General features: G+C 42.7%; 1 protein-coding gene across 3 annotated transcripts; it reads right to left on the bottom strand.

The window, feature by feature from the left end:
• Positions 1–980: 980 nt before the first annotated feature.
• PDIA4 (protein disulfide isomerase family A member 4) lies at positions 981–13,053 on the bottom strand. 3 transcript variants are annotated; one of them, XM_021382300.1, is made up of 10 exons: positions 12,808–13,053; positions 8,398–8,563; positions 6,426–6,631; positions 5,772–5,910; positions 5,378–5,583; positions 4,580–4,738; positions 3,338–3,504; positions 3,060–3,219; positions 2,736–2,969; positions 981–2,125 (listed from the first exon to the last, which is right to left on the bottom strand). In XM_021382300.1, the coding sequence occupies exons 1-10, from the start codon at positions 13,013–13,015 to the stop codon at positions 1,710–1,712; spliced, it is 2,061 nt and encodes a 686-aa protein (XP_021237975.1). In that variant the 5' UTR covers positions 13,016–13,053; the 3' UTR covers positions 981–1,709. The 3 variants fall into 3 exon arrangements, with proteins under 3 accessions (XP_021237975.1, XP_021237976.1, XP_021237977.1); XM_021382301.1 differs by having other exon boundaries at positions 3,353–3,504; positions 12,808–13,052; XM_021382302.1 differs by having other exon boundaries at positions 3,060–3,216; positions 3,353–3,504; positions 12,808–13,050.
• Positions 13,054–22,676: the final 9,623 nt, after the last annotated feature.

The raw sequence follows: 22,676 nt of genomic DNA on the forward strand, positions 1-22,676 counted from the left end.
GAGCCAGCAAAGTATCCTTGCAGCCCAGAAAGCAAACTGTATTGGGAGCTGCATCAAAAGAAGGGTGGACAGCAGGCTGAGGGAGGTGATCCTGCCCCTCTACAGCTTCTCAGCTGCTAACTAACAACAGAAGCCAAATGCAATCCAACTGCAGCACTGTATGGAGATTTGATACTGTCCCCTTCATTCATTATATGGTGGTGAGCCAGAATTTTAGTTTAGTTTTTAAGGAAGAGAAAGCCTTCAAACAATCCCAAACACCTCTGTGACAACCATTCAGTCATGCTTTGCTGAGAAGTTTGTTAACAAGCAGTATGAAGGCAGCAAGCTGAGGCAAATCCCTTCAGCAGAGTGCACCAGGAGAAGACAAGGATTACATGTTGCCTTGCCAGCCTCTTAGAATTCATGGGCTATACATTTACGGCTACATCCTGGACGTGTGTTTACTCCTTCTACAGAGAAGATGGCATCTCACCAGATGAGAAAAAAGAGTGTAGTGTAGTCTTTGATTTTCACATCCTCTGAGAAGCTGGAAACTAATGGAACAAGGACACATCGAAGGAAGACTGATTATACTGGTCTTTTGCAAGACAGAATACAATGCTGCTAGCATTATTCTCTGTATAACTGTAAAGTTAAGCCTGCAGCAAATTTGCTGCAGTTACACGTAACGGCACACACTGCAGCATCAGAGCTCTGAGAAACAGTAGTCTGCCTCTGGGCTATAAGTCCACCACCCCAACATGGTCTATAAACTCTTATGGACATATATAAATGGAGACATTTAACATCAAAATCCACTTTTAAATACACATGCCAGATGAAGCAAAAGTAGATTTTTTTTATCCTTTGTACCTACAATACCTGTCACAGGAATGAAGTGCATGAGAAGGTCTCAGATTGTTTTACGAATCACTAGCAAACACTTTCCCCTCTGCAAAAAGAGACACACAGATCCAGTAACAAAATCCAAGCACTACTTCCACTAGATGTTATTTCTATTATGCTCCAATTACTCCAAAACATATCTGAGAAGACTACATATATATATGAATTGGTTAATGTGAACTTGTAATTAGAATTCAATTAGAAAAAAAGGTGTTATAGCATCACTCTCTCCGCAAAGATGCAAAAAGCAAAAGCAGACAAGGTCTAGAATGTATTTAGTTAGCAAGTCACTTTGTCTTATCTAAGTAGGATTTAATAATTTATCCATGCTTTAAAAAAAAAAGAAAACCTTTCTTACTCTCAGCACTGAATACAGTAATAAGTGACCTGAATAGATACACAGGAATATAGCAAGACAGAGCTTGTCTGACCCCCCCAAGCCTGCCAAAATAACCAGACCAACAAATAAGATAAATCTATTTGGCAGAAGGATTTGGTTCTCTTTTTGGTAGTTTCTTTTAACTTATTTAAAACAAAACAAAACAGCTGTATTGGAATCAAAGAATCAAGCTCAAGATAGTCACAAAAAAATAAAGAATGTATTTTTCCTCCACAGATCAAAACTGTAACAAACGCAAGACAATTGTATCAAAGTTCAGTGTCCAGAATTTTTTTCTGTAATACAAAAAGAGATATTGCAATTACTTTACTGCTCAAGAATTTCCTTGTTCAAACTGCTGAATTCTTCTCTCATTGAAGTTTTGTCAGTAACTTTCTTTAAACTACAATGTACAAAGAATTCTTTACCACCCTCATCTTATCTAAAGCTCTTCTTTTGTTCTAGAGAGTTTTGTTGCATGCTCCTCTATAAATTTACTCAAATGCTCTAAATCTCTGTCACCACCTTCAAATTTAATAGGATTGTTCTTCTTGTCCCTTGGAGCAAAGTAGATGGTAGGGAATCCTTCCACTTTGTAGTGGTCATTTGTCACATCGTTGGCAGTAGCATCCATCTTGGCTATTACTAGATTTTTCTCATTCTTGTATTTTTTGCCTAGCTCAGTATACACTGGTTCTAGTTTCTTGCAGTGTCCACACCATGGGGCGTAGAACTCTATGAGAACATCATTCTTTGGATCCATTACTATGGTATCAAAAGTTTTACCCACTATCACTTTCACAGGCCCTTTGTTATTTTTTGGCACTGGCTGTGACTTCACAATAGGCTTCAGTTTTCCTAGGAAAAAGGATAACACACATCATTGTTAAGTATAGTAAGAGTAAGTATTAAGTATTTCCACTAAGAAAGGGTAGAAGTACATCCTCACACCAAAGAAAAGCAATGCACTAGTAATCAAGCTCACCTCTGTAGAAAACACTGGCTAGCTTCCTAATGACATTTAGTACAGTGAGCTTGTGAAACAGGGACAACAAATTGTTTCACAGTACCCTAGAAGCTTTCCCCCTCTGCTCATGGGTATCCAGCCATAACGCATTTGATAGTGATTTATGTATTACACTAGCCATGAATATGAACAATCACCTGACTCTTCAAAGCTAAAAAAACATTTTAGGATTGCCAAACACATTTGTTGTTAGAATACCACTAGATGACACAGCACAGTTTAAACAGCAAAGTTAATGAAGTGAGGTTAAAAAAAAAAAAAAAAGGGGGGGGGGGAGAAGGTAGGGGCAAGGAACATCTGATAAGATGTATATAGAGTATTATAAGGTTTCACATATGATTTTACTGCACCCATTAACACCAGCAGAATATCCACTGAAGGAAAAAACAAAGCAAACAGCTCTCTGAAAAAAGAAACAAAAACAAAACCAAAACCCTTTACCTTTTTTGAATGCCAGCACAAACTGCCTGAGGGCATCGGAGTCAAACTCTTCTGGCTCCATGGCATATTTCTTGCCACCTTCATCCAGAATGGCAACATTTACATCCTCTCCACTCTCAAGCAGACCTAGATCTTTTATTTCAGAAGAATAATCTTCCTCATCAGAAACAGCAAACACATATTCAGGGAAGTCCTTGGCTACTTCTAGGACTTTGCCTCTCCAGTACTGGGTAGCTGAAGAACCAGAACACAGCAGGATTAGTAATTTCTAGTTAGTTACTGCTTGTTTCCTTCTAAAACAGAGGAACAGTGAACTTAACTTACCAACACGATAGTCAAAACTAAAGTCTACAGTATAATAGACAACCACTAGAGGACGCTTAGCGTATCTTTTAGCATCATTGGAAGGTTTGCGATGACCAACTAGAGGCAAAGCATGTTTCACTACATGCTCTTTGATTTCTGATTCATCTGTAGAATCCTGCTTTAAAAAAAAATGGGGACAAGACATCATGCAAGTGGTGATTCTGTTACACAGTACAGAAACTTGTACTGCTACATGCATGAATAAGGAAGGGACATGTTATAAACAATGCCCTCACCATATTCTTACTCACTTTAAGATCCAAAACATATATCTTGGGCTCATGCTTTGACTGAAATTTTTCCGGCTGCATGACAACCAGTTTTCCAGGAGATACTTTCAATAGTTTTGCAATCTCATTGCTGAAGGTGTGATGGAACTTGTAATCTTCTCTTAAACTGTTAGCTAAAAGATTAAAATACAGGAGAATGAAAAGTCACCAAGAACTGAATTGATGGCTTTCAACCAAAATCTTGTACTGCAAGGACAGTCTCTCAACAGACATGGAACAACCCAGGGTCTTAGAGAACACCGCCTTCCCCCAAACAGGGTGAGAAAACATAATTCGAGTAGCACTATTTGAATGCTATTCAACTGCTTGATGATTTAGAACAAGTATTCAAAAGCACTGAACAGCTTCCAAAACATACACAGTGAAGCAGCTACTTTCCAGTCACCTATTCTTCGGTTTTCCTCCAAATAAAGAGTAGAGCTGGAAAGGAACTCAGGAGGTCACCTAGTCAATTCCATTTCCCTTGGGGCTACCTGGGAGACAGGTTTGTATCTTTCCATGCTGTAGCAGCCTGATGAAAACAATGCCAAAAGCAAGCATAACCATGGAAAGAGATGTTGCCCTTACTACTCTGAAGGATCAAACAGAAACCAAGAATGGCTGCAGGTAGTTCAATCACGTGAGACGCAGACACTGATTAGAGGGCACTTCAAGTGCTTTGCACTGGAAGCAAACATTGCTGACACGTTAAAAATTATTCTTAAAAGGCACTTTAACGTGACCAATAAGCACAGCCAGGAAAGGTCTAGCTAAAGTCATTCAGAGATGGATAATGATCCTTCCTGCAAGTTCCCCCAGCCCAAACAAGCTCAGCAGAGTCCAGCCTTTGGAACAGTCAAGTATAAAACCAGTGAAAGCAGATGGTATACCTGGCAAGACGTTTTGATCTGTTCCTCAGCTAAGAATTCTCCTCACTCTCTAGGTCACATATTTTTAGGGATACCACATCAAGAATATATTATTTCCTGTGACTAGCTGTGACTTTAGTTACACGAACAAGATCTAGTACAAGGGCTTTTTTTCCCCCTTGAGTAGAAGTGGAAGATCACCCTTCAGTCTCCTTCCTTCTTTTCCCCCTTTAAACTCCCCTTACTGAACTCAGAGAATAAATAAAGGAACTCTCCATGCCCAAAGCCTTGAGCAGGATCTCAACAAAACACACTTTTAATATTTTAAAACATGCATTACCTGCTTCCTGATAGAGCTGATAGGCTTCATCGGTTTCTCCACTAAAAACACCAATGATGATGACATCATCCCCATCCTTCAGAAATTCCTGTACCTGCTTTGTAGCCTGAATCTGTTTAGATGGAGGACCAGCCTGTTCAATCATGTAGTCAACAATACCTGTTAGACAAACCCACACCCAAGAAATTGCTTAAATATTTATTGAACTGAAAGGTTCAGGTACTTCCTCTACAGAAAAATTTAATACCATATTTCACACTGACACCTTCATTTCTGGGCAGTCTTTCCAAAATAACCAACAAAGTTAATAAGAAAATGGTCATAGTCTTCAAATGCTCCAGTTCTGGATATTCTCTTTGAGATTGGTTTCAGGAATTCCAGGTATGTCAGCTGACCTTTCAAGCAACCCACCTTTCCTAAGTTTTAGACCCCTCAGCATCTCATGACCCTGCTATTAGACAGTATTCCACTTGGTTATTACTAATTTTTCTCCCCTATTACAAGCCAGTATTGAGCACTTCATCAGCCCTTACAGGGGATTCAAGTGCAATTAATGGCTGCCCATTTACTCATACTGCCTTCTTGCATGTTTAAAATATTTTTATATTAAAGGAGTTTATTAAGGAGCATAAGGTGATGTTACAAAGATGAAACAACTTTATAGTGATGGCCTGTGTAGGTACGAGAGCATGTTTTTTCAGCTTCCCCATGCTATTCTTATGACGTGAGCACATTTGTATGCTCTATACACTTATACATTTGTAGTCAAGCCCTTAAAAAGATCAAGTGTCGCAATACCATATTTCTCTCGTGGACCACTGTAGTCATAAGGTTTGCCTTTGCGAAAGATTTTCAGAGTTGGGTAGCCAGTAACATCAAACTTCTTTGCAAGCTCAGTTTCAGCAGTGGCATCAACTTTAGCCAGGGGAATGGGAGGTGTGTGCTTGCTGAGTTCCTGGGCAGCTTTCTCATATTCTGGAGCAAGCCTTTTGCAGTGTCCACACCTAAGGAAGTAGGAGGGTGGAGGGCAGTTTTAATAAGCCAAGTCCTGCTAGGTACCTTCTACCTTTGCAGTGGAAGAGCTGCAAGCCTCTTTAGAAGGTTTAGAAGAGGCATAACAGCAGAACAGCTTCACCAAGTGTAATCAGAACAGGTGTGCTAGGAAAGCAGAGGCAACGGCCTTCTTGCTTACCATGGAGCATAGAATTCCACCAGAATTATGTCAGCATCTTTCACAACATCGTCAAAATTATCCTGGGTCAATACCAGAGTAGCTTCCGGTGGAGGGGTCCAATTGGGGTCAGAAATCTCCTTGACTTTGGCTACAATTGCTGAAAAACAGTTCAATAACTCAGTTACAAAGTTTGCACTACCATTTATATAGTATATCAAATGCAACAATCGATATCAAATTATTACATGAATTATTAGCAAATTGCTGAGAACAGAATTCATGTAGTAGACAGAAAAGGTAGTTTTTCCTTCTGACTGGAATGAAGCTAGACACACCCATTAAGTGAGAAATAAGTGGTTTTATATCCAGTGTCAACTTACAGACCTGCTGTTTCCTACAGGTCAATCCCTCATCAAGCAGGACAATACCTTCTACTTTAATCAAGCCTTTATTCAGGAAGTCTTCCATGACTAAGAGCACCACCCACTACCAACAAAATTGTCCTCTAGCACACAGGATTTAGAAGATTGGGAAAAATTTCAGCCTTCATAATACTATTCTTCTCAAGATAATGGAACTTGAAACTGAAGTCCTTGATAATAATCCCTTTAAGCAGCAAGATCATATACTTCATTGCTTTGTTACGAAGAACTGCAAAGGACCAATGCTTACCGTCTTCTGTTCGAGAACCATCATAGTCAATAGGCTGGCCTTTTTTCAGGATTTTAATGGTTGGGTAACCACTGACATCAAAACGACTTGCTAGTGAAGTGGCTGCAGTAGCATCAACTTTGGCAACTGGAATAGGAGGGTCATTTTCCTTCAGGGTTTTGGCTACCTTTTCATACTCAGGAGCAAACTGCTTGCAATGCCCACACCTGTCAGAGGAATACATAAGTAGATATACAAATGCAAGACAGACATGGAGGACTATTTTGCTACTCTGCATTTCCAGAAGGCCTTCTGCCAGATGTTCACATAATAAACCTATTTGTCTTGCTATATTTTCAGATCTGGGGGAGGGGGGATTGTGGTGGTGTGAGGGCAAGAGAAACTATAGCCAGGTACTGTTTGTGCAAATCCCAACCTTTTCTTTTTCCACCCCACAAAGGATTTTAAGTTTCAAAGCCATTGTAAAAAGAATTTAGTAATTACTTTTACGAAGTTGCAAACCTTGTACTGTGCTTCTCCTCCCTGCCCCCAGATACCATCTCACTCAGACTTCAGCTTCTCCCTAGTCTGGGTTCATCTTCTCTACATGGTATCCTAAATTCAAACTAAAGAGAAAAATGAACCAGAAGTTAATTGGGCCTTAATGAACCCTCACCTCACACCCATCCTGGTATCACAGCACCTCGTCTATTTAACTACATTAGAATTCTTTGGGAAGAGCAGAAGCTACTGCTGAAGAAGCTGGCACAACAGGGGCATCAGCATACAAAGAAGTGAATACAGCTTGACAAGCTGAAGACAAAGGAAAACAAAAATAGAAACTAACATGTAACATTCTTTAGTTTCTCAACTGGCAGGAGGGAGCATAGAAGAAAAAAAGAAGATATACTAGTTTGTAGTGGTTACACATCCTTCTATTGCTTATACTAAGCTTCACATTCAGTTTTCATGCTAGCAAACTACAACTGCCAAGCAGGGATAGAGTTCTGTATCACGAGACTGGTATTAATTAAAACAAAAGTTCACCTCAAGCAACATCATATTCCCCCTTCTCTTCCATTCAAACACTACCACAAACTAATCACCTCAACTGCAAGCATTTATTCTTGCTTTTCCCATTAATAATCGTTATTACTTTTGCCCACAAGAATGCACGAGAAGATGCATTCTGCCTAAAGGTTTTTGTATCTATGATGGCTCCCCATAGCACTCTGGTGTCATTCAGTGTACACTAGTACAACAGCAGTGCACAAGGTACTATTCAAACTAGCAATACGAAGGAGCAATGTCCTTACTCACATCACAACATCCTTCCAACAAGGACATAGATTCGAGCTTCCGAAGGAGAACTTTCTAGCTAGGGAAGCTTCCTCCATTTATACGAGCGCACAAGTTCTTGGTAGGCCAATAGACAAGACAGCAAGCTGCCAAGTCATATTAGATGGCTTTTCTGGGGCTGACTGAGATCATCTCTGCCCTCCAACAGGTACAGAGCAGAGATGGAGGCAGTACAGCACTGCCCTTGGCACAGGAGCCCTCAGCACAAGCGACATAGGTCTTTTCCAACCTTGATGATTCTGTGATTCTACATGATCTTTATGAACCTTGTGGTGACAGACACATGCTCTTATGGTACAGGAGCAAGGGCACCTCCAGAACCATTTCCTGCCCTGGAAAACAGCACAGTCCGGCAATACTCCTATACAAGTCTTTAAAACCAGTCATGATCCAAATATCGGCTTTTACCACAGCAGCTTGCTAATGTGAAAAAAATGCCATCAAGAATTTTTCACTCCTTAAAACCATTCCAATAAAGACACCTGGGAAAAAAAGTAGAAATAATCAAGCAACTATTTCTACCTCAAAATCAACCACATCTCAAGCTCACTTTCTAGGACTGCACATTGCCATAGAAGCTCCTAGCACCCATCTCACTCTGCACTCAAGGAAGTATCACTTGCTGCAAACCCACCATGGCGCATAGAACTCCAGGAGCACAGTGTCCTTGTCTGCAGTAAAGGTGTCAAAGTTTGCATCATTCAAGACTAACACACCATTTTCTTCTTTAACTTCAGAATCATCATCATCATCATCATCTTCATCATCATCATCATCATCAACTTCTTGTATAACAGATTCTGGAAAAGTAAAATGTAAAAAAAAAAATCAGTACAGATTAGGTTGTGTGAAGTTTAACGTTAAAATAAGTCTACCAATTTAAAGACAGATTAAGTATACCTCATAGTTAGGAGAAGAAATTATCCAAATAGGTTAATTCCTGCTTCACGTATGACGGCTGCCCAAGTTTGCAAAGAAACTGGACTCAGGTGTTTACCTGCCCCATTTCCACACATGCTCTGCCAGCTTCACCCAAGTCTCAGTACATATTTTGCTCTTCAAAGCAAGTTAAAACAGACACAGGGAGCATTAATACATTCCAACCTATGCAACACTTGCTACTAAAGTATGTTGGTATCTTGCTGATATACGGGGAAGCAGGGCACCAGATAAATTTCCTTGGGCAAGACAGGCACAGATATTCAATTTCAGACTTGCAGAGTGAGTGCAAGCTCGCAACGCCATCACAGAGCATCCCCAAAACTCCAGCCCAACATGTGTGGAGATGTGAGATGCCCTTCTGAAACAAATGGAGTCAGAACTGCCTTCAGGAACTTTAGGGGAGCCCCTGGCTTAAGACCACGGATCCAAAACAGGCCTTTGGAGAAGACACTTCCTAAATTAGAGAAGCAGAGTTTACACATGAATCTGCCAAGACACATCAACCAGTACAGTCTCCCTTGACTTGGAAGTTGAGACTTGAGCATTTGAGAGTTCACATATTTCAAAGATTTTTGTCAAAATTGCTATAATTCTAGTCAAATCTTAGTGAATGGTTTTAAAGGAATTTCAGTCAGAGCACAAGTGATGAAAATACCTTATCCCTAATGTAAACCATACATCACTGAAACTAAGGACCTTTCAACCACTGGAAGCTCCAGCAATTAAAAAAGTAGAATGAAAATTCAAGTTTTCTTGTTCAAAACAGTATATTATCTACATAAGCTTAGTTGGCTTTTGACTAAGTTGAAATGAGTGACTGCAGCAGGCAGTACACAACGCACATGCAGTTCAGGACATTCTAGTAGGCAGTACCAAATGTACATTCTTGTTCAGGACAAGAATGCTGAAAATACTCCCGACTTTACCTGGAATTTGAAATACAAGAATTAGAAGTGTGTAATATTCAGTGGGCAAGTACAAACAATAAAAAGAAAGAAATCCCAGCCTATTCTCAGGCCAACAGCAAACCATAGCAACAACCTCACTGTAGACATTATACCATTAAATAGCAGCAACCATTTTTCCATGAAAGAAAGATAAAAAATAAACGTGTAAGCTCTCACAAAACAATACACTCCTGCAGAAAATATGCTTATTTTAATTAGAATGCAACTTTGTATGGCACTAAAATATTCAAGTCTGATGAGGTGAGAGATCACAGGAGATCATTTATCACATAGAAGTCACTTGGATCAAGTTTCTTAGCAGCTACTACTGTTTCATCTGATTAAAGCTAAACTTTACAACTGGACAACAGCTTCAGTGTTGCTGCCTCATAACAGTTTCAGGGATGGATTAAGCTTCCAGAGATAACTACCAGGGCATTCATTTACACTTGGGAACACCATGGTGGAAAAGCTAGTTTTTCAGAGGTTTCAGCAGTAAAAACTTCCACTAACAGTGCTCAGTGGTCCTGAGGGACATTTTCCACAGGATGTCCAAGGTTGATCTGTGCCTGAATTACCTCCCAGTGAGCTGTACCGTGCCTGTTGCTTTTCAAAGGAAAGCATGTCAGACTCGATTTTTACTGACAAAAACATCTGAGCAAAATTTGTTAGTCAAGTCTGCTCATGCAGCTCTAAATCTAACCATCAGGCTTCTGCTCGTTTCCGCTCACAATGCTAACCTTCCTTCCCAGAAGGCCCACTGCAGCAACAGTAGCGTACCCTTAGAGTCTGGAAAAGCAACACAGATTTTGCACAAGTGAAGCGTTAAACCAGAATACCTAACATACATCTTTGAAGTAATTTTGTATCTTTCACTGGAAGTAGCTATGTGTCTGCCAACATGTAGCTTCTTTGACAGGGATGTATTTAGGTCATTACACACAATGCACACAAGCACTTCCTCCTCCCCAGGGAGGGAGGCATAGAACAGCAGGAGTCCAGTCTGCCCCTAGCTGAAGCAGAGCACAAATTTCTGGATAGCCCATGAACTCATCCCCTGGAATCTACAGCTTCACCAACACCTACAGCCACCTGAGCTACCTCTAATGCCTGTGTCAGGACTGAAGCTCTGCTTGAACTACCTGAGGAGGTAAGGGGCACTGGGACGTCCTTCATTAAGGAACTTTACTTGGCATTAATTATTTATATTTTCAGGAGAGCTGTCACAGAATGAACAACTGACATCTGATATGGCCAAAGTAGTGTACTAGTATTTGTACAACACAGCTCATGAAAATTAAGCAGCTGTACCCACACTGAAGTATTTTTCTTTCTTAAAGCTATTTGCTAAATAGATGGTCAAAGCAGTGAAGCAACAGCCCTGCTAGAACTTGTCTTCCAGTGAAATGCCAACAAAATATTTCAAGAAATTTCTACACAAGTACATAATTAAAAAAATATAATAAAGCTGACACTCATTTTAAAACTTCACATATGTGGTGCTGACAGGCAGGCCTTTCTGAAACTAACCCATATGCTTGACTCCACTGAACTTTTCAAAACTTATTGGAAATCTGGCCTAGTAAATCTTTCTTGAGTAAAATGGTTCCCATATGGAAGAGCTGCATCTAAACTTCACTGACTTTTGGATTCTGCCTGAAAATTTCCTTTAAGAAGGGCATTATTACGTCTCCTAGTGTTGAACACATCTAGGTGACCTCCATCTAAAGAAAAACACAAGTCAAGATATGTAACGTGTTGCCAGGTGATTCAAAAGCCTTTTTATAAAAGCAGCCTTCCTTCATCTTTCCTGTAGTGGACTGACTGTATGTTCCCTTCCTTCTCCTTCATGTGTATGCAAAGGGAGTAGCAGTCATGACCTGCCCACCATCAGCTCTAGCCTAGTCTGTGAGCACATTTACTGTACTGCCCTAGTCAAAGTTCACTCCCCAAGATCACAGTGCAACAAGCTTGGCTTCATCTGAATTTTGCAACTGCTGAAAAATCAGTTTATATAACTTTGTACTAAGCAGTAGCTTTAATGCATTGTTGTTTCACACAAGCTTGCATTACAAATGCAAACACTGGGACTGCTAACCATGTGTTTTAACATCAAGCCTTTTAAAGTCCATCTCAGGATTTGTATGCAGTTGATATGCAGAACAGGAATACAAAAACGACTCCAGTCGTGCAATGATTTACACATAGGAGAGAATCTCGCACCTGCAATCCCACAGGCCTGTGTGCAGGAGCTGGCAGGCATCACATGGGGCAACCCTGCCCAAGGAGCAGTGGTACCTGCCAGGGGGCCACACTAGCTGCGCGGGGCACGAAGGGACAGCAGAGCAGTGCAGCTTACAGGGAAGAAACGAGCACACAAGAGATTCCTGAGAATAGCTTTTGTTGCTGTCGCTCCGAGCCAGAAAGCTCAGCTCGCTGCTGCAGATGCAGCACCCTGGACAAGCTTTTACCCCTCATGTTTCAGGCTAGGCCTGGAAGCATACCGCACAGGAGAGGAACCCGATGCGAACGCGGTCCTGCAGGCTCCTGGCCGCTCGTGGAGCAGCTAGCACCGCCAAGAGAGCACAGCCCGGCCTCCCTCCTGTACTCCCAGCAGGGCTGGGGCGGAAAGCAAACCGGAAGTAAAACCCCTCGTAGCTCACGCAAGGGATGCTTAATGCAAAAGCCCTCCTCCAAGTGTGTCCCTTCAACATACTGGCACTCTAAACTAAAGCCAGAGCAACTTCCTTTCAGCTAGTTTTGGGAAAGAAGAGACAAGCATCAGCGAAATCCAAAGGCAACGCGGAGAAAAAAATAAAAATAAAAAAAAATCTATCAACACATCGACTGAAAAAGGAAGTCTTCCAGAGTGGCGGAGAGCCACCCTGCACGGGGGGTGAGGCAGATGTTGCTTCCGACGAGACAGTATGCGTCTGGCGGCCTGAAGGCCAACAGCCGCGCGTCCTACACTCAGAGAAGACGGGCAAGGCAGGCTGTGCGGCAAGGGCAGGCCGCACTCCGCCAGCATCAGCTCTTCCAAGTATGGCAGCCAAGCACTGGGCTATACCGAGTGATCGCGGCCCCAGCTCGCCCGGCAGCCTCCGCCCTCCCCAGCTTCCAGCTGGGTCTCGGCGCCGCTCCCGCTACTCGCTCACCTCTGCCGTCCTCCTGCGCCACCAGCACGGCTAGCTGAGCCATCCCCAGCAGCAGCAGCACCCACAATCCGCGTTGCCTCATCGCGCCACACGCAAAGCAAAGCAACGCAGCTCCACTCTGCTCCGACCCCCCACGACTCGACGCACGCCGATTCACCGAAGCCTCAGGGTAAAGCCAAGCGCCTGCTCTGAGGTGCCTCCTCCCCATTGGCTGCCCGCGGGCCGCCAACCGCCGTCCGCCACGAGCTGCGGGCGCAGCCGCGCTCCGAGCAGCGACAGGAGAGGGGCGGGACTTGCTGGGCCGGGACTGGACACCGATGCTCAGGATTGGCGCGTATTGCAGGGAGTGGAAGCAAGGGAAAGTAGAGGGGAGGGGAGGGCGTGCATTGTGGTCGGGTGTGGTGCGCTGGGTTGTAGCGTTGGTGCCGCCTGAGGGAAGAAGGGGGATGGCACGGCTGGCTGGTTGGCTGGTTGGTTGGTTGGCTGGTTGGTTGGTTGGTTGGTTGGTTGGTTGTCTGTCTGTCTGTCTGTCTGTCTGGTCAATTTGACAACATACTTGGACAAATCAGAACTGTTGTGGAGCTATTTAACAATTATTTTTTCATTATCAGAACTTCTGATCCTTGAGCAGCTGGTGTATAAGCATAAGGTAGTGCTAAATTTGGTATGCAGCAGTCGTATTGTAAAGCAGTATTAGTATCTTGTGATTAATAATTGTCTTCAGCAACTCAAAGTGCAAGCTTATAATATGAAAACTGTGATGTTAAGGACTGAGGAGATGTTCTATTACTCTGAAGTACTGCTGATGCATCTAGATTGTCATTCAGCATTTGTCTGTAACAAATAGTTTGAGAAAATACATTAATAACTTGCTTTGTTCTTCATTGATCAGCTACAGTACAGGGGTCAGTGCTGACCCTCAACCCAGCAGCCAAACAGGTTTCTTAGAAATACAGTAGCTGATACAGAAGCAACTTTTCAAATTATCAGTGAATTGCTACAGTCAGAGGGGAACTTCTGTGAGACCTGGTCTGAAAAGGTATTTGGATCCCACTCGATTTTGGTATTTATAGAAATAACTTGTTGAAATTTTGTTTTCTTAGCATAGATATGCAGTAATATGATGATAGATTGGGCTATGTTTTGTATGGGAAAAACTAAGATCGTGGAAAGCTGTTATTTAGAGGATGCTTACTGTTTGGTTAACTTAACCATTGAACTGTATGTTGTGTTAATGTGTGAAATATTTATTGCCTTCCTCATCTGAGTTTGTGGGAAAAAGAGTGGCTCTTGTAATCTATTTATCCTGACTCAGTTTGGAGGTTATCCACTGGACAGCTGACCTCTCAGGACAGAGGTGTTCTGTCAGGCCCAGTACATCAGGACTGTCATTGTTTGGACCATCAGGAGACAAGTAAAAAAAGCTTGCAGAAAAAATAAGCATGTAAAATGGAGAAGTGGTGGGACTATTGCTTTAGTCTGTTAGAACGTGAAATACAGGATTATTAAACATTTTAATTAGTTAAATAAAAATAATTAGTTGAAATTAAATAGTTAATAGTTATATTTCTATTGTGATGGCTGAGTTTTGTGGTGATTGCATTTTATGTCTATGCTTGTTAACCAAGTTGAAAAAAGAAATCAGTAGGTTTGCTGGACACTCAAGATGTGAAGTACCATCATCTAGCTAGACAGTGAAAAAGGCAGTGCAGATAGTACAAATATAGTGTTGGGATTTGTTTGAACTATATCTGGAAAGCCTGTGAGACAGAAACCCTGTAACCTCTGTTCACGCAAAGGCAGTCTGATAATCTGACTGAGAGATTTGTGAAGATGTGGGTTAGTGTGTTACAGAAGCCTGGATCTTGGGCAGGTCCCGACAGACAAACAGGACCTTTGCAAAAAAAAAAAAAAAAAAAAAAAAAAAAAAAAAAAACACCACCACAATCTGGTTGGTCTTCTAGGCTGGGGTAACAGGATAACATAGTGGGTCATAAATAAGACACCAAACAGAAACTTAATTCTTCAGAGACCAGCTGTGATGTAGCTTGGTGAAATTGTAAACTTAGTGTAAGTGTGCAATACACTGAGCACTTGGAAAGAGTGTACTAGCTGTGTAGTTTTTCCAAAAGATTCCTTTCTGTTCCCTAAAGGCTTTCATGAATGTAGGGATGACCAGAGAAGGCCAAAAATCGTGGACTAATTTGTACTGATAATGGCCCTGTGGCCTTTTGACAAGTACTTATTCTTTGTCTGAGTTAGCCACAAAAAATGCTTTTGTCAAGAGGGTCTCCAGGTAGAACAGAGCCTTTAACAGATGGGTAAGTATAGGGTCATCTGTAGGTTAGATGTGTGGAACAGTGAATGGCACAGGCCCATGGCAGCATACTTGATGTGAGAAATTAGCCACACTTGCAAGTCACTTCTGCTCTGTACATCATTAGGGAGCAAACAAGCACTGAAAGTGTATGACCTCATAGAGCACCTATGGAGCAGTTCTGGATAAAGTGAATTTCTTTCTGGTATAGCTGTTGTGCTGCAGAAAACTCCACGTCGGCACACTTTGGCTATTTCAAAATGGATTACATTTTGTGCATAATGTGTTTTCATTTCCTTATAACTTGTTAGTTTCTACCATTGCCAGACCAAGGTGATTCAGGATGAGACTGAATATTTCTAATCAATAATCTAAATTGTGTTAGCCTTCTTTCAGCTATTAGGGTTCAGAATAATCTGTATGTCTGCCCCTAACAAATAGCATTCTAGATAGTGTTTGCAGAAATGACATCCTATTTTTAAAATACTTTTATTCTCCATTTCTTTATATTATATATACAAAGTCAGCTGTGAAATTAAGAAAGGAAACAGTTAAATAGGAATTTGAAAAAAAACATAATATCCAAAGCAAAGCTAGAAATTTTGTTAGCACAAAACAGAAAAATATTATCTTGCAAGTTCATTGCAAAGCAATGTTGAAAATTATGCAGGATCACTTTTGCGTATGCTGTCAAGTTCCTCAGAAATATGAATAAAGTTATTTCTGGATGTTTGGATGTTTATCTCTTTCGTTAATTGGAATAAATCAGTCTGCATAGATTTGCATCCTCAGAAACAAGCAGACAGTCATACTCCTTAGACCTCCTTCAGGAATGTCTAGTGAGCATCTTTCCTGTTGGTTTAAGTTCTCAATGGCTACCTTAAAATCTTCACAAAAGGTATCTGTGTTTTCCAGCACTAGTCAGTGGTGGACTGGCTTTATGCTGTACTGAAATTTTCCCCTTCAAAAGGTGGTCTTGGAGCTAGTCACTGTATGTACATTATTCTGCAAATTCTATGGGGTGCTGTTGTTATTTTTTGAAGAAACATTCAGCAGTAAATGATAAAGAAGAAAACACCAGTATTCTTCTCCAAAAGTCATGAAAATTGACAAACTAATCTACATCAGTCTAGCTTCTGCTATTAAATTCCATTACAATCTCAAAAATGGATTTGAACCTACTTGGCCTTTCACAGCCTAAAAAATAGAAGAGTGGCAACTTATAAGGGTACTAAGTTATTACGGTGGTATCATTTAGGTGGTAACTGCTTTAATTCATTATAATCCTTAATATCACAGGGTGATACTGACTGATACTGGTCTGGATAGAGGTGCAAGAAATTTAGTTACTGTTTTTTGAATATGAAGGCTGCTCTGAAAGTAATGCCTCCTATTTTATTATGTTGGCCCACTACATTGGAGTGGACGTTAGCGGTATGGCAGTAGAGGTTGAACCTTCCTGCCAGTGTTCTGTTACATTTTGTTGCAGTGTGATAGGTGGCAGCAGAGAAGCATTCTAACAAAGTGATGTCTGAAGTGGAAGCATGTATGAAGCAAAGGTGTGTAATTGTGTTTCTCCGTGTGGAAAAATGACATCCATTGATATTCATGGACACTTGCTGAACATTTATGGAGACCAGACAGTGAATATTAGCACAGTGAGGTGGTAGGTGATGCATTTCAGCAACAGTAACAGCACCAGCGGGTCACCTCTTCTGATTCGGATTTTTACGAGTGTAGCATGCAGGCTCTTGTTCATTACTGCTGAAAATGCATAGCTAATGGTGGTGACTATGCTGAAAAACAGTGTTTTGTAACTGAGAATTTGCTCTATCAAATAGTGTTATTGTGCGCTTTGCATCTGTTGTATCTTCCATGGAAATAAATAGGAGACATTACTTTTGGAATGGCCTATGTACAAATTTTGTACGTGGATGCTATAGTAAATAGCTGATCATCCTTAAAGGATTGGAAAAATCTTTGTAATACAGTGTGCGCAACTGAAGTACAGGGCCAGCAAACTAATGAGTTGGACCGTGATGCACAGCATTTTCAGTAGGACTGTGAAAGAACAGTTTCTCTTCCTGCACTCTTTTTGAATAAAGTATTTGTTCGTTACAGTGTGAGCTGAAGGTGCTGTTTAATACCACTCACTGGCAGTCTAAACTGTGGACCAAAATGCTGCAAATGCACACCTGACATTGCAACATGTGCACAGTTCTGAATTGTCTGGAGGGAATGCTCTCAAAACTTGTTTAAAAAAACACAAAACAGCAGGTTGAGCTGTAAAACCTCTCTTACTTGATAATAGAATGGCTTGGGTTGGAAGGGACCTCAAAGACCATGTAGTTCCAACATGTGGGCAGGTTGGTTCCATCCAACCTGGCCTGGAACACCTCCAGGAATGGAGCATCCACAACCTCTCTGCGCAGCTGTTTCAGACTATGTTTGGATCTGAGAGACAGGATGTCTCAGGAGCAGAGGCAAGCAAACTATGCACTCAGAGCAGCACAGAGGGTTGTGGGTTTTATTCAACATACACACACTCATGCACACACAGGCATCCCTTTTAGATAATCTCTGTAAGCGGGAAGCAGAAACTCCCTCAGCAAGCTCACTATTACTTACCAACCTGTGAGAAATGGCAAACTGCCGAAAGGAGAGATAAGGAACATACTGGTGGTGGATGCAATAGGTAGTGCCAGCAGGGCATCCCCTGCTTCAAGATGCACTTTTCTCTCTCTGCCACCACAGCCTCTCTCCTCCTTTTATTATCTTTCCAGTGTCTGCAGGGGTTTTTTCCACTTGCATGCTGTACCCGCATGGCCAACACATGATACAGAGCCCAAGTGGAACACCTGCTTCCAAAAGTCTTTACAAAAACAAGATAAACTACCAAGGTCAGCTTTCTCTACAAAACAAGATATATGTGCCTACAGCCACAAATATCAGTTCCCTTAAAACTGTCAGAATACTTTGTTCCATCCCAGCATCATTCTTCAGTCAGGGATCTTTAGGTCCCTGACACAGCAGCCTGTTCCAGCAATTCACCACCCTCTTAGTGAAAAATTTCCACCTGACATCTTACCTAAATCTCCCCTCCTTTAGTTCAAAACCATTCCCCCTTGTCCTATCACTATCTACCCAAGTAACAACTTGATTTCCTTCCTGTTTATAAGCTTCCAGCTTGTCTTCGTAAGACAGGTGCTCCAGTCCTGTGATCATCTTTGTAGCCCTCCTCTGGACCCATTCTAAAAGCTCCACATCTTTCTTGTGCTGGGAGCCCCAGACCTGGACACAGTACTCCAGATGAGGCCTCACAAGGGCAGAAGAGAGAGGGACAATCGCCTCCCTTGCCCTGCTGGCCTCCCCTCTTTTAATGCAGCCGAGCAATACTGTTAGCCTTCTGGGCTGCAAGTGTGAACTGTTGGCTCATGTCAAGTTTTTCATCTTCCAGGACCCCTAAATTCTCATCTGCAGGGCTGCTCTCAGTGAGTTCTTCTCCCAGTCTGTATGCATATGCATATGCATTGCCCTAATCCAATTGCAACATCTTGCACTTGGTCTCGTTGAACTTTATTAGGTTCTTGTGGACCCACTTTTCAAGCCTGACCAGGCCCCTGTGGATGGCACACCTTCTATGATATCAACTGTACCACTCAGCTTGGTGTCATCCGCAAACTTGCTGAGGCTGCAGTCAATTCCATCATCTATGTCACTGATAAAGAAGTTCAAGAGCACTGTTCCCAAGGCAGACCCTTGGAGGACACCACTCATCGCTGGCCTCCACCTGGACGTGGAGCAGTTGACAACAACCCTCTGGCTGTGACCATCCAACCAATTCCTTATCCACAGAATAGTCCATCCTACAACCCACATCTCTCCAATTTAAAGATAAGGATGTGTTGTAAGACCATGTCAAAGGCCTTGCAGAATTCCAGGTTGGCCTTCTTTTCTCCACCGATGCTGTCACTCCATCATAGACAGCCACCAGATTGGTCAAGCATGACCTTCCCTTAGTGAAGCCATGCTGGCTATCTCAGATCACTATCTTGTCCCTCATGTGCCTTAACATGTTTTCCAGGAGGATCTGTTCCATGATCATCACAGGCAGAGTTGAGGCTCCCTGGCCTGTGTTCTCCAGGTCTTCCTTTTTCTCTTTTTTTAAAAAATGAGTGTGATGTTTCCCTTTTTCCAGTCACTGGGGACTTTGCCTGACAGCCACGACTTTTCAAATAAGGTGGAGAATGGCTTGGCAACAAGATCAGCCATCTCTTTCAGAAGCCTGGGTTGCATGTCATCAGGCCCAACAGAATTACACACATTCGGTCTTATATGACGGTCTTGTTCTTGCTCTTCTCTTACAGTGAAACATAAAATCATAGAATCCTTAGAGTTGGAAGGGACCTTTAAAGGTCATCTAGTCCAACTCCCCTGCAATGAACAGGGACACCACAGCTAGATCAGGTTGCTCAGGGCTTGATCCAGCCTCACCTTGAAAGTCACCAGGGATGGAGCATCAACCACATCTCTGGGCAACCTGTTCCAGTGCCTCACCACCCTCACTGTAAAAGACTTTTTCCTTATATCTAACCTAAATCTACCCTCTTTAAGCTTGAAGTCATTTCCCCTTGTTCTGTCACCACAGACCCTGTTAAAGAGTCTGTCCCCTTCTTTCCTGTAGCTCCCCTTTAGATACTAAAAGGCTGCTATCAGGTAACTTTGCAGCCTTCTCTTCTTCGTGCTGAACAGCCCCAGCTCTCTCAGCCTGTCCTTATAGGGGAGATGTTTCATTCTGTGGATCATTTTTGTGGCCTTTTTCTGGACACACTCCAGCAGGTCTGTGTCTCTCCTGTACCTAGGACTCCACATCTGGGACACAGTACACCAGGTGAGGCCTCACCAGCACAGAGTAGAGGGGCAGGATCACTTCCCTCAACTTGCTGGCCACACTTCTTTTGATGCAGTCCAGGATACGGTTGGCCTTCTGGGATGTGGGGATACAAGAAAGACTATTCAGAGCAGAAGCTGTGGAGCAAGATAAACAGCATGAAAAAGCAATGCTGAGAACCAAGGACATCTCCGGAAGAAGAGAAAAGCAAAAGGAACATCTCATGGCTCTGACTGGATAAGCACCTGCGTGCACGGTTGAGGAGTGTTTGTGGAATGTTTTGTTGACGTGTAAAGGCGGGTGGGAAAGTTAAAAGAGAAAACTTGTGAATGTATATAAGGGATGTTAGAACCTGTAATAAACGATTTGGATCATTCATATCTGAGTCCATGCCTCAGACGCTGCACTGGGAAACAAGGGCACTTTGCTGGCTCGTGTCCAGCTTCCCATCCACCAGTACCTCTGTGTCTTTTTTGGCGGGGCTGCTCTCAATCCTTTCATCCCCCTGCTTGTATTGATAGTAAGGGTTGCCTCGACTGGCAAAAAAAAAAGGGGGGGGGGATATAGAATGGACTAAGCCTTAAATTAAGATCCCATCTTCATCAGAGCAATAGTTTTGTCACATGCACGGTTGGCCACAAGATGCCATTGTCAGAGAGAAAGTTGATTAGGGAGTTTGGAGATGAAATTGAAATCTCCCTGCTCCCTGTTCTAGGAACACTACAAGGAACAGTTGCTGCATTGGCCGCTATCATTGGGGAAGCTGTGTAGCATAGGAGTTGAAGCCACAACACAGTTCAGGAATTTTTCCAGCTGTATGCATGGTGATTTTGGTTTGGTTTTGTACATCAGAATCAACAGAGAAGCTGAGACATCTCCGAGGCAGGTCCAAACATGTAGCAGTAGGTGCAGGAACAGTTTGAGAGGGAGGCTCTTGTCCTTAGAGCAGTTAGCCTGTGGGGGTCACTCTTCTCTTGTGATTAGTTAAGTGTTGTTTGGTCATCTGAATGATCTATCTCCACTACCAGGTAATCGGCCTATTTTATGGCTTCAGTTTTTGCTCTCCCTGAGCTAGCCCCTTTAGACAGTGAAATGAAGATCAACTTATTAGAGCTTACTCTGTCCTTGAGCTACAAACAGTACACAGGACCCCAGTGTTCTGCATAATACGTTGTCTGTTTTTTGGACCATTAAAAATGTACATCCATCTTGTCAAGACAATTTCTTTATCAGCCTGGAAACTGGGATTCTTGTACACAAATTAATAAAACATCAGTTGGTTATCATTCAGACATAGATACAGCTGGTGCTGCTGGATAAAATCATAGAATCACCAAAGTTGGAAAAGACCTCTAAGATCATCCACTTCAACCGTCCACCAATATTTCTCACTAAACCATGTCCCTCAGTACAACATCTAAACATTTCTTGAACACCTCCAGGAACGGTGACTCCACTACCTCCCTGGGCATCCTGTTCTCTCTCTCAGAGAAGGAGTATTTCTTAATGTCCAACTTGAATCTCCCCTGGCACAACTTGAGGCCATTCCCTCTAGTCCTATCACTAGTTACAGGAGAGAAGAGGCTGACCCACAGCTCACTACATCCTCCCTTCAGGTAGTTATAGAGAGCGATAAGGTCTCCCCTGAGCCTCCTCTTCTCCAGACTGAACAATCCCAGCTGCCTCAGCTGCTCCTCTTAAGACTTGTGCTCCAAACGCCTCACCAGCTTTGTTGTCCTTCTCTGGACATGCTCCAGAGCCTCAGTGTCTTTCTTGCAGTGAGGGGCCCAAAACTGAACACAGTACTTGATGTGCAGCCTCACCAGTGCTGACTACAGAGGGATGATCGCTTCCCTGCTCCTCCTGGCAAACCTGTTTCTGATACAAGCCAGGATTCCATTGGCCTTCTCGGCCAACTGGGCACACTGCTGGCTCATGCTCAGCTGAGTGTCAACCAATACCCCCAGGTCAGTTTCTTCCACACAATCTTCCAGCAACTCTGCCCTAAGCCTGTAGAGTTGCCTGGGGTTGTTGTGGCCAAAGTGCAGGACCCAGCACTTGGTCTTCTTGAACCTCATCTCACTGGCTTCAGCCCAGAGATCCAGACTGTCCAGATCTCTCTGTAGGGCCTTGCTACCCCCAGGCAGATCGACACTTCCTGCCATCTTGGTGTCGTCTGCAAACTTACTGAGGGTGCTCTCAATGCCCTCATCCAGGCCATCAATAAAGATATTGAAGAGGACAGGCCCTAGCACTGACCCCTGGGGAACACCACTCGTGACTGGTCGCTGTCGCAACGCGCACGCCAAAGTCACCCGCTGTACCAATATGGTTATCGCGTAGTGCTTAATTTATTGCAATTCGACTACAACATTTATAGAGCATCAGGTAGGCGTCGCGCGCTACAACACTGCTAATTGGACAGCGGATATCATCACATAGGCATTCTTGCAGTTAGATAGTGGTTAGCAGTCCCGTAAAGCACAACCTGGAGGTGTAGATGTTTGACCTTGCAACACAGCAGCTGTTCCTCGTCTCAGGCCTCCAAGGACACTCCAGGGATTACTCGAGCATGTTCTAATAAATATGCCCACTGTCCATCAAATACTTCCCACAGGTCACCAGCTGGATTTAACTCCATTCACCACCACTCTCTGGGCC

The sequence above is a fragment of the Numida meleagris genome, unplaced genomic scaffold, assembly GCF_002078875.1.
Source record: "Numida meleagris isolate 19003 breed g44 Domestic line unplaced genomic scaffold, NumMel1.0 unplaced_Scaffold202, whole genome shotgun sequence".
Classification (NCBI taxonomy): domain Eukaryota; kingdom Metazoa; phylum Chordata; class Aves; order Galliformes; family Numididae; genus Numida; species Numida meleagris.

What these genes read in the sequence shown, in the direction of transcription:
- PDIA4 (XM_021382300.1), bottom strand. Translation starts at nt 13,015, where the DNA reads ATGGGGAGGAGGCACCTCAGAGCAGGCGCTTGGCTTTACCCTGAGGCT. An exon ending in CTGGAGTTCTATGCGCCATG is followed by an intron (nt 6,632 to 8,397) that starts GTGGGTTTGCAG and finishes TTCCTCTGACAG; the next exon opens with GTGTGGGCATTGCAAGCAGT. An exon ending in TGTGCTGGCATTCAAAAAAG is followed by an intron (nt 2,126 to 2,735) that starts GTAAAGGGTTTT and finishes CCTTTTTCCTAG; the next exon opens with GAAAACTGAAGCCTATTGTG.